This window comes from Oryzias melastigma, linkage group LG5, assembly GCF_002922805.2.
Source record: "Oryzias melastigma strain HK-1 linkage group LG5, ASM292280v2, whole genome shotgun sequence".
Classification (NCBI taxonomy): domain Eukaryota; kingdom Metazoa; phylum Chordata; class Actinopteri; order Beloniformes; family Adrianichthyidae; genus Oryzias; species Oryzias melastigma.
In genome coordinates, this window is record NC_050516.1 from 35,432,879 (window position 1) to 35,444,939 (window position 12,061).

The 12,061-nt window shown below is 37.6% G+C and overlaps 1 protein-coding gene across 1 annotated transcript; it reads right to left on the reverse strand.

Annotated features, from left to right (window-relative positions):
• Window positions 1–1,169: 1,169 nt before the first annotated feature.
• LOC112145376 (parapinopsin) lies at window positions 1,170–7,875 on the reverse strand. The gene is made up of 4 exons (XM_024270547.2): window positions 6,890–7,875; window positions 4,455–4,783; window positions 1,672–1,914; window positions 1,170–1,607 (listed from the first exon to the last, which is right to left on the reverse strand). The coding sequence occupies exons 1-4, from the start codon at window positions 7,218–7,220 to the stop codon at window positions 1,494–1,496; spliced, it is 1,017 nt and encodes a 338-aa protein (XP_024126315.1). The 5' UTR covers window positions 7,221–7,875; the 3' UTR covers window positions 1,170–1,493.
• Between the last annotated feature and the right edge of the window lie 4,186 nt (window positions 7,876–12,061).

The following is a 12,061-nucleotide window of genomic DNA, read 5'->3' on the forward strand; positions in this document are numbered from 1 at the left end:
GCATTTTCCTTCGAGAGTTCACTTTCCACAGCAGATGTTTCAGCTCTTTCATGGTGTTGGATTTTTAGTGCGTCCTGCACTCAACCGAATACTGTCATGAAAATGTAGGTTTTCCACTTTGTGTGCACATTGAAAGGGCTCTTTGAATCGTTTGTGAGTAAAAAAAAAAAGTGTTTTCGGCCTTTTGTGATAGCTGTCACAAAAGGACCGATGCACATTAAGGCACATTGTACTACTCGTAGCAAAACAGTACAAAGATATGCATTATTTTGTAAAACACTTTTAAAAGGTTGTGTTGAACTAAAGATGAGAAGAACTTACTTTTACCTCATGTCAGGGATTCCTGAGAAAATAAAACAACAATTAGGTTCAGTCTATACCAATGGTATCTAAATATTAGCACATAGCTGTTTGTCTTTGCACAAGTAAATGTATAGTGCTTTTGTTTCTCCTTTTTCTAAACAAATTTGTGTATTAAGGTGAGACAATTTTGTACTTTTTGTGGACGTGCATATAGTTTAGTGGAATCTGTATCTGTCATTAACACCTCACCCTCCAATGCTGGGAATGAAAGGGTAAAAAAAAAAAAAAATTCAAGGTGCACTGTTTCTTTGTTAAAAGGTAAAAGTGAACTGGAAAAAGATCCGTTTACAAAGAAACACTCTCATTTAAATGTTTATATCAGTTCTCCTCATTTCCTTCAATGCTATATGAACTATTAATGTGCAGAAAGATGTTTTAAAAAGAAGTTATTGTAAAATATGTACAAACATATGGAAAGAACCATAACAATGTTCTCTACTTGAAAGTCCTCCCTAATGTTTTTAAGTCATATTTTCTCTCAGTAGCAAATGCTTTAATATATAATCAACCATCTAAATTTTGTATTTATACATTTTTTGTATTTTTCATTTTATCCATTTGGCCTTGATTTTGTTTAAATCGATACTTATATTTTGTTTTTTTATCGATCATCATTAAATAAACTTAAACTGAAAAACTTTTCTTGCTTGTCTTTGATGCATCCCATAGGTGCCCATAAGTTTAATATCATTTTTCCTGGTGATTTAGCCCTTGGGGGGTATAAACGAGCCCTCTGGGATAGTTTTAAGGTGAAAAAAAGAGAGGAAGAGGAGGAAAAAAATGGAATCAAAGCAGAAGTTTGTCTGTTTTTTTCTTTTTTACATTCAAATGCTTGGAAATTTACCCTCCACCACCCCCTGTTTCAATCAAAAAATACTCTGGTTTTGATTAGCAAAGAAACATTTTACTTGCAACCTATTTTTTTCCTCTTTTTAAACCCTAAACAACTGAAATCTTTAGTCCCTCCGTGACATTTTCCAAAGACAAATTCCAGTCAGCTACAGTGTTTCTTTGGCGTCTAGGTGGCCATGCAGCATTTTAACCCTTTTTTAAATAAAAAATAAAATAAAAATGAAGAACACACTGACAGCAAAACACAAATCCGTTTAATCTCATGTGTGGTGGAGCTTTCAGCTGGGAGACACTTTGTTGGTGATCTCGACGGTGGTGGTGGTCTCTGACGCCTCGTCTTCATCCCAGGGCTCTCTCCCACAGAGCAGGAAGGGAACAGCATACCTGCGGAACTAAAGGAACAGTTTCTCAGCATCTGTCCTTTCAGGTCAACTTGCCGCTGTCGAGTTCATGCACCTGATTGTTGAGGTAGATGTAGATGATGGGATTGTACACGGTGCTGCTTTTGGCCAGGTACACGGGCACCGTGCCCACCAGAGGGTGGATCTTCACGTCCGGGTTGTACACAACCAGCAGGGCCAGGCTGGCGTACGGAAGCCAGCTGACCAGGAACGTCAGGACCATCAGAACCACCATGGAGGCCACCTTCATCTCGCCTTTGGCCACCGCGCCTCCCTCCACACAGGTCATCCTCGAAACCTGAGGAAAAGAGTCCCAAGTACTGACTGGTGACCTCTCATTTAGAACTACACAATAAATCACAAATGTATTGTTATCGCGATCTCAACCTGTGCAGTACATCGATTGAAAAAAGACTTGGAACTGCAATAACATGGTAAAAAACACGCTAAAACCATCTCATCGCAGCTTGAAGAATTTAATGAATCAAATAGAACCATTTGACCAATCAGGTGGAGCTATTCACGTCATTGACCAATCAAATGGAGCGCTTTTACGCTAGATACCTGCCTCCTATAGATCAGTCGGAGTATAATTTAGGTTATGTTGACTTTTATTTAAATATAACAGTTGGAGTGAAATGGTAATGATGTGTTAGCTCAGAGGTCGGCAACCTTTCACAGTAAAAGAGCCATTTGGGCTTGTTTTATACTGATCAGAACCTAGACGGAGCACCATAGTCTTACTTTAGCATTTAGGACATTTGCATGACCATCTTTTTTTATTAATAAATATGAATTATGTCTATTTTTTGGCACGAACAAAAGCAAAAATTAAAAAAGAATATAGCATTTCTCAAAATAAGATTTTTTTTTAAGTTTTTGCCTTTTACCTTTAGTAAATGCTAAATTAGCTAAAAAGCTAGCTCTTTGTCTAATTACTAGCTGAACTCCAGATTAGCATAAAATTCCTCAGTAAATTAAATCGGCCAAATATGTTAGCATATTGCTAGAATAAGAGCTAAACATTAAATTAGCCTAAAAACTCAAGTAGCTGACAAATTAGCCAAAAATGCTAGCGTATTGCTAAAATATTAGCTTAACTCCAAGTTCACATAAAAATTTAAATAGAGGCCAAATTAGCCAAAAAAAAAAGAAAAGAAATCAAGGTTGTTGCTGAACTGACCTAAAATTCCTCAATAAACTAAATTACTCCAAAAATTTAGTCTTGTTCTAAAATAGAAGCTAAATTCTCAATTATCCTCACAATTCTTCAGTAGATAACAAATTAGCCAAACATTAGCATGTTGCTAAATTATTAGCTAAACCCCATATTAGCATAAAATTCACCAGTAAACTAAATTCATAAAAAATGTTTGTCTTTTGCTAAAATAGAAGCTAAACTTTAAATTAGCCTTAAAACCTCAGTAGATAGCAAATTAGCCAAAAATGTTAGCATGTTGCTAAAATAATAGCTAATCTCCACATTTTTTAAATTTAATATTTGATTTTTCTTCACCCAGAGAGCCACCAAGGAGGGATAAAAGAGCCACATGTGGCTCTGGAGCCGCCGCCTGTGTTAGCTGTTCTTTTAAGTTTTGCTATTTGTTCAAGCAACACAAGTCATATCGTCATCGCAATATTGATCACTAGTATCACATATCGCAAGTTTTCCTCATGTAGCGCAGCCCTACTCTCATTCAATCTTTTAAAATGTAATTACTTATATGTTTGGTATCTGTGAAAAGTGTAAAAAATGTAAACTGTAGGCGATTGTTTAACCCTGTAAATCCCACAACATCAAAGAATAGACAGAAATGTTGATGTTTGGGGATTTTTTTTTTGACACATTGATAAAATTAACAGAAAAAAAAAACATTCTGGCTCGATACAGCGGAGTTTGCTAACTCGATACGCTGGAGATCGCTACATAGGAGCTCGCTAGTTCGCTACATAGGAGCTCGCTAAGTCGCTACATCGGAGCTTGTTACAGCAGAGATCGCTACAATGGAGTTTGCTAGCTAAATACACCAGAGTTTTCTTAAGCAGAGTTCGCATAGTGGAACTCACTACGGCGGAGCATGCTACAGTGGAGCTTTTGCAGCAGAGATTGCTAGCTCGCTAGCTGGATACACTGGTTTTCGCTACATTGGAACTTGCTATTTCGCTACAGCGGAGCTCACTAGCTTGTTACACCAGAGCTTGCTACAGCGGAACTCGCTAATTCGCCACAGCAGAGCATGCTACAGTGGAGCTCGGTAGCTGGATACACTGGAGCTCGCTACACTGGAGCTCGCTACAGCAGAGATCGCTAGCTCGCTACAGCGGAGCTCGATACACTGGAGCTTGCTATCATGATACACCCGAGCTTGCTAGAGCGGAACTTGCTAGTTTACCATACCGGAGCTCGCTACAGTGGAGCTCGCTAGTTTACAACAATGGAGCTAGCTAGTGCGGCGCTTACTAGCGTTGCTACATCTCCCACCAGGAGCCTGACTAGCTTGGCGATCCAACCCACTAAATCCCCACTTAAGCCAATAAAGGCAAGCACAGAAACCGCAGACAAACCCAACCATTGTGGATGGTGAGTAGGGAAGGAATTCGGACAAAGTCAATAAATTTTGAGGATAATACGGATCATACTGATGAGATAGAGGTCTCAGAGATGATTGTTTCAAATATAAAAAATAGTTTCTGTGCGTCATGATATTGTAGAACTAAAGACATTTGTTCTACTTAAAGTGTATTTTTTCTTCTTTTCGTTGCACTCTATTTCCAATTAGATTTTTTTAAAATAAAATAAAAAGTTTCAAATGGATTCCTCACTGTTCATCGTCTCACCTGGTGTAAAGTCCACATCAGTTTTGCGTAGGAGGCCAGGATCAATGCAAACGGAACCGCAAAGCACACGGCAAAGTAAGCCAGGATGTAGGACACATTGCTGGGATCTTTGCTGTGCCAGTCTGGCGCGCAGGAAGTCCCAACCCCCTCCAGCTCATACCTCCCCCATCCCAACAGCGGAGGAACGTTCCAGGTAAGGGACCACAGCCAGGACAGCACAATGCCTCCAACGGCATGTTTCTTTTGGAACGTTATCTGTCCCAGAGGCTTGCACACCACAAACATCCTCTCGACTGCAATCAGAGCCACCGTGCACAGGGACGTGATGCCTGCAGAAAGGAAAATCGCTCATTAAGGCACATAGAAAGATCGGTTACGATTTTTTTAACCCTTAACATACTGTAGCGTTTTAATTGTTAATGCGATCAACATAATTCCAGTAGATTTTGAGAATCGCATTAACAATTAAAACGTTACAGTAAATCAAAGAACATAAACATTGGAGCTCCGATGTTAAAGGGTTAATCCAACACTCCGTTTGGTGAGTGTACACTCTACAGCAGTGGTCTCCAAACCACGGCCCGCGGGCCATATCCGGCCCGCCTCCACATTTGGCCCGACCCCCAGAACAAAAACAGAGATGCATAATTTATTTTTTTGTTTTTCCTCAGCCTGGCCACTCACATCAAACGTTTATTCAACCCTTCTGCCTAATTTTGATTAAAAAATCAATATGACTCTACATCGCCATATTTTGTTTCAATTTAAAATGCAAAGAAGACTATATTTAATTAGTTATTTAAGATTTTGCAAGAACCAGGTTGTGTTGAAAGTTTAGTCAGCCTTTTTGTTGTTATGAGACATCTACCAATTGGTGTTTACTTGGGATGGCTATCGAAATGTAAAAAAATGTTAATGTAGAAACTTGGGTTGTATTGTAATATGTATCGTTTTGTGAGACACATATGTATTGTATTACCAGACTCTTGCCAATACAAACCCCGACTAAAAATGGAAGTCTTATTTTTTTTAAAAAACACCTAATAGATCAAAATCTAATCCAAATGGCTCAATTCTATAGTCACTTTTACATACAGATAAATAATCTCTAGAAATAGAAAAAAAAGCAAAATTTTGACAAAACCGCGACCATAATGCTAAAATATTAGCCAAACTCTAAATTTGCCTAAAAAACTTTAAAAAAGTCTAATTTTGACAAAACAGCTAGCATAATGCTAAAATGTTAGCTTAACTACAAATTTTCCTAAAGAACTTTAAAAAAAGTATAATTTTAACAAAACAGCTAGCATAATGGTAAAATGTAAGCTAAACTCTAAATTTGCCTATAAAACTTTAAGAAAGTCTATTTTTGACAAAACAGCTAGCATATTGCTAATTTATTACCTAAACTCCAAATTTGCCCAAAGAACGTAAAAAAAAACTATTTTTTAAAAAACGGCTAGCATAATGCTAAAATGTAAGCTAAGTTTTAAATTTTCTTTTTAAAACTTTAAAAAAGGTTTAAATTTGACAAAGCAGCTAACATAATGCTAAAATATTAGCAAAGCATACATTTTTTCCTAAAGACTTTTTAAAAAATCTACTTATGACAAAACAGCTAGCATAATGCTAACTTATTACCTAAACTCCAAATTTGCCCAAAGAACTTAAAAAAAGACTATTTTTGACGAAACGGCTAGCATAATGCTAAAATGTAAGCTAAGCTCTAAATTTTCTTTTTAAAACTTTAAAAAAGGTTTAAATTTGACAAAGCAGCTAACATAATGCTAAAATATTAGCAAAACATACATTTTTCCCAAAGACCTTTTAAAAAATCTACTTATGACAAAACAGCTGGCATAATGTTAAAATATTAATTAAACTCCAAATTTGCCCAAAGAACTTAAAAAAGTCTAATTTAGACAAAACAGCTAGCATAATGCTAAATTATTAGCTGAACTCCAAATTAGCCTAAAGAACTTTAAAAAGTGTAATTCTGACAAAGCAGCTACCATAATATTAATTAAACTAAAAATTTGCCTAAAGAGCTTCAAAAAGTCTAATTTTAATAAAACAGCTACCACGTTTCTAAAGTATTAGCTAAACTTAAAATTTGCATAAAGAACTTTTAAAAAGTCTAATTTTAACAAAACAGCTAGCATGGCTTTTTTTCCTCAGTCTGGTCAAGACCCGTTCAAACATTTTTTCCAAACTTCTGCAAGTTTTTTTTTTTTTTTGTCATTAAAATGGGTTACTTTAATTTATTTGACTTTTTTCTGTGAAGATCCCAGAGACGGTCTTCTGTTAGCCTACAAACAGACCCCGCCCCTCCGTCAGAGAAGAACAGGTGGAAGTTTGGGGACCTCGTTTCCACAGAACAACGTGCATTTGCTAGAAGAATTTAGCCACAGAAAATGGAATCTCCTCTCACTCACCACACAAGGACACTGCAAAGCCCTCCATCACACAGCCTGTTCTGCCCAGGGAGAAGTACCCCTGGGCATTGTTGACCACGGACAGCACTCCTCCGGTCATGGCTGTGCCCAGATCCGCCACGGCCATGTTCACCAGAGCGTAGTTGAGCGGCTGCCTCAGCTGCTTGTGCATGAGGGACACAATGATCACTGTAGCGTTGAGTATGATGGCAGGAATGGTAAAAAGGGCCATGATGATGGCGAGGAAGATGAAGCCGGTGCGTGACAGAGGGGGCTCCCGCTCTGGCCCCACGTAGAGAGAAGCGTTGGGTAGAAGCTGGGAGGGCTGCATTGGTGCAAAGCTGAATAAAGGAACTGCGGTGTCCTCTCCAGCTGAGCTGCTGGATGTGAAAATACTTCTTGAGCACTCCGACTAAATGCCTGGAATAAATCCTTTAGATCTGGTCTTAGCATGGAGTAATTCCTCCAAATGATCATCCCTGATCTTTCACCTTTTGATTGATTACAAAAGGACTTACAGGTATCAGCAAAGCGAGGAAGCGCTTCCAAAACTCTGAAGAAAAAAATGAGTTATAAGGATGTAATAAATGCTTTTATTGCATTTAAGATAGATTATTTTTCTTGTTTTTATTCATTCACAGCCTCTTTGGTTCCTTTTTTCCTGCTATTGTGCAAGGAGGTCAGAGGAGGTGAGTCGGGGACCGAGTGAAGGCAGGTCATGTCATCCAGGAGCAAATCCTCACAATCCTTATACTGTTTTATAAAGAGCAATGGAACAAACATTTTTAGGATTTTTTCTTAAACCAAAGAATGAAACGTAAAAAATACAATAATAAATACACTAAAACAATAAAACACTTATTCACATTTATAAAACTAAACTGTTCAAAAACGTAGTTAGTTAGTTTATTAGATCCCACCCCTTCCAAGTTCCATAGGAAGTTATTCTTCTTCCCATATGTTAGAATACAATAAAATAAGTTTTAAATCTGGCCCTGACTGGACACACTTGTATGCGGTCAAATCAGGATCAGCTTAAAGCAGGAGTCAAACTCAATCACACGAGGGGCCAGAATCCAAAACACACCTCAGGTCACGGGCCGAACAGGATAAACATTTATTGAACATTCTGAAACTACATTTTGAAAACGTTAAAAGCTTAATTTTTTAACATAATTATAAACTAGTTACTGTATATATATAGCATTACCTGCGATAATGTTTGTGTGAATGCTGTAAGATGAATTTGGCTGCTGATGCTGCTGAAATTGATAGCTAAAGATGCTAAAGCTGATAGCTGAAAACATTGAAATTGATGGCTGAAAATGCTAAAATTGACAGTTGAAAATGCTGAATTTTATAGCTAAAATCACTGAAGCTAATAGCTGAAAATGCTAAAATTGACAGTTGAAAATGCTGAATTTTGTAGCTAAAGTCACTGAAGCTAATAGCTGAAAACGCTAAAGCTGATAGCCAGCTAAAATGTTGGCTAAGTGCCAAATTAGCCTAAAAAACTTAGCCAAAACAGCTAGCATGTAGCTGAAAAAAATAACTAAACTTCAAAGTAGCCTAAAAAAATGAAAAAAGCCTAAATTAGTCAAAACAGCTTGTGTGTAAATATTAGCCTAACTCCAAAACAGCTTTAAGAACTATTTTAAAAAGGTGGAATAGCCAAAACAGCTAGCATGTAGAAGAAAAAATAGCTAAAATTCAAAATAGCCTAAAAAACTCAAATAACTTTTAATATTTTACTCTCCATAAAAATACATTTTGTCAAAATTACACAAGTTGGAAATAAGAGCAAGATAACATCGGACCATTAATAACTATAAAATAAAATGGGAGGCCGGATAGAATTACCCGGAGGGCCGGATTCGGCCCCTGGGCCTTGACTTTGACATATGTGGCTAAAGGGGAACAAACAAACAGATTAAAAATATGAAAAACACCCTCTGTACATTTGAAAAAAACTATTGAAAACTTGAGAGAAGTTTTACACTCAAAAATATTTATGGAAAACTTGAAGGAATTTTTGAAAAAATAATATTGAAAACTTAACAGAAATATTGAAAATTTGAAAAAAATAAATGTAAATTTGAAACTTGGATAACAAAAAACTGTTTCCAATTAGAAAAATGTTTATTTGTATTTTCAAATAAACTAAATAAAAAAAAAAAAACGTTTCTATTTTTCTCATTCTTTGCTTTCAATTTTCTGTTTTCAGTTTCATTTCAGAGTTTTTGAGTTTTCGCTGCCGAGCTGATCCTAATTTTACATTATAAGCTTTAAGCTTATTGGCTGGTTATTTTTAGTTTTTCATACAAGTTTCAAATTTATTTTATTTTTTTCAAATTTTTAATTTTTCTTTGAAGTTTTCAATATTAGTTTTTCAAATGTTCAGTTTTATTTTTTTCAAATTTTCCAATTGTATTTTCGAGTTTAAAACTGGTTTCAAACTTTCAATTTATTTATTTATTTTCACACTTACAATCCCTGTTTTTCCCATTGTCCATCTTGTTTTTCATTGGCTTGAAGCTGATCCTGATTTGACCACACACACTTGGAGCGTCGAGGTCTGAAGGGTTTGAATTGAGTAATCCGAGTGTTGCAGGAGGAAGGCGAGGTTAAGCCTGCAGACTTAACAGGAGAGAATGAGAAGAGGTGTCCCGTGTTTCACCTTCTAAGAGGTTTATGATCAATCAAGTCAAGACACGGATAAATGTTGGATAAGGGTTTGACAGGATCGGGATTTCACACCGTCTGTTCCTGATTACACAAGTACAACAAAACGAAACTCATCAAGACATTTCTGAATCCACACGTTCAAATGATGAAAGCGGCCAATCTTGAATGACTTTAGAGTCAGTCTCTTCAGTATTGTCTGCAACATAAAGTAAATTAAACCTTGTTGTGAGACTGTAATCCAATGTAAAGGGGAGATTTCTATTAAAAGAAGACCTTTACTGGCAAAACCAACAAAGAAGAAATGAAGAAAATCGTGCAAAAAGAAGAATCTTGCAACAAGAAGTTTGGAGAGAGAACAGTATTACCTTAAAGAACACTAAAGAACAAAGGATTTATGAAACCTTAATTATTTTTTGTGGGTTTTTTCTTTACCAGGAAGTAAGAGACCTCGATCTCTGAGGCTCCGCCTCCATCCATTTCATGACATCATCCTCAGCAGTGTTTCTCCCATGAAAACAAACTTTTATAAAGATGGATGTGGATGCCATATATCCGCCATCGCTACACTGGTTCACAAACACAAATGCACAATTGTGCACAACTTCTTACAGAAGCCTGGCGTCTAAAGTAACACCTGGTATACCCCAAATTTACTGGAGACGGGACACAACTGGAAGATATACGGTAATGTGGGTTTAAAGTGTTTGTCTGAGCGCCACTAGCTCACAGGAGAAAGTGTTTGTGTTCGCCTGGGGGCGGAGCTAATAGAACAGACTTCTCCTGGAGGGGGTTGTTCTCAATTTGTGACATCATGTTGTGAGAACCTGCGTGTTTTTGTGAGTATGGGAGGGGCTGGTGCTCAGAGGGCAGGTTTTAGAGGATTACTCAGAAATGACCGGATCAAAATATCACTTTGGAGTTCTTTATACTGAGAAAAGAACGGTAGAATACACTTAAAAACTAAAAAAGTTGGTTTTTTTTCATGGTAAAGTTCCTTTACATCACATGTGTCAAAGTTAAGGCCCGAGGGCCGGATCCGGCCCTCTGGGTAATTCTATCCGGCCCTCCAGATCATTTTATTTTATTGTTATTAATGACCGATGTTATCTTGCTCTTATTGCTAACTTGTATAATTTTGACAAAATATATTTCTATGGAGAGTAAAATATTGAAAGTTATTTAAGGTTTAAGTCGATTTATTCTTGAATAATATTCATGTCTTTTTATTATTCATAATTATGTCTGTAAAAAGAGTCAAAAATTGGCATTGGCTAATATTTAGCTACATGCTAGCTGTTTTGACTAATTTAGGCTTTTTCTGGTTTTTGTGCTTTTTCAGTTTAGCAATTTTTCAGCTACATGCTAGTTGTATTGGCAAATTTTAACTTTATCAGTTTTTTTGGGCTATTTTGAAGTTTAGCTATTTTTTCAGCGGCATGTCATCTGTTTTTGCTATTTTTTGGGGGGGGGTTGTTTTGTTTTTAGGCTGTTTTCAAGTGTTGCTATTTTTTCAGCTGCATGCTGGATATTTTGGCTAATTTAGGCTTTCTAAAAAGTTTTTTTAGGCTATTTTGGAGTTATTCTAATATTCACACGAGAGCTGTTCTGGGTAATTTTTGGGTAATTTAGGCTGCACCACAGCTGCCCGTGGTGTAGTGGTAGGGCGGTCGACTCCTGATCAGAAGTGAGCGGGTTCGACTCCCCCCATGTGTCGAAGTGTCCTTGGGCAAGACACTGAACCCCGAATTGCCTCTGGTGGGAGGTTGGCGCCAGTGTTCGGCAGCGGAGCCACCACCAGTGTGTGAATGTGTGTGTGAATGTGTGTGTTATGTCCTGCTGCTGCTGCCTGGCCTCCTTTTCCATCCAGTTCCCTTTGGCTCACCTGGCAGGTGTGGCCAATGTGCCTTGATTGGCAGATGGTGTCTGTTTAAGTCAGACGAGGACACACCAAGCCAGGCAGGGAGCAGAGCAGCAGGCTGGGTTTAGTTTGTGTGGCGTTGGTTTTTTGTCCTCAGCAATCTTAGCTTGCTGGATTTTGTTGTGTTAGTTTGGGGTTGTACCTTGGTAGTTCTGATTTACGGGCTTTGTTTAATTTGTTTTTGTTTAGGTAGTTTTGTTAGGCAGCCCTTAGCAGGGAGCTGCTGACTCCGATGGTCGTCATGGCTGGGTCAGCAGTCTCCCTGACTTCTTTTTCTTTTGGCCAAGGTCCCAACTCCGTTTTGGTTTGTTCTTTTAACCATACCAGCTAATTATTTCTTGCTTTATTTCAGGACACAGGTTTCTATTCATTTTAATAAACTGAGTTCCTTTATGTGTGGTTGTCCAGTTTTAATGTTATTGTCCCCACTGACTGTCATCCCCTAGACTCTGGGCCAGTTTTCCCATTGGGGATGTAACAGTGTGAGTGGATGGGTGAATGGGTCTGTGACTGTGAAGCGCTTTGGGCCCTCGAAGGAGGGTTGAAAGCGCTATACAAGTATACGCCAT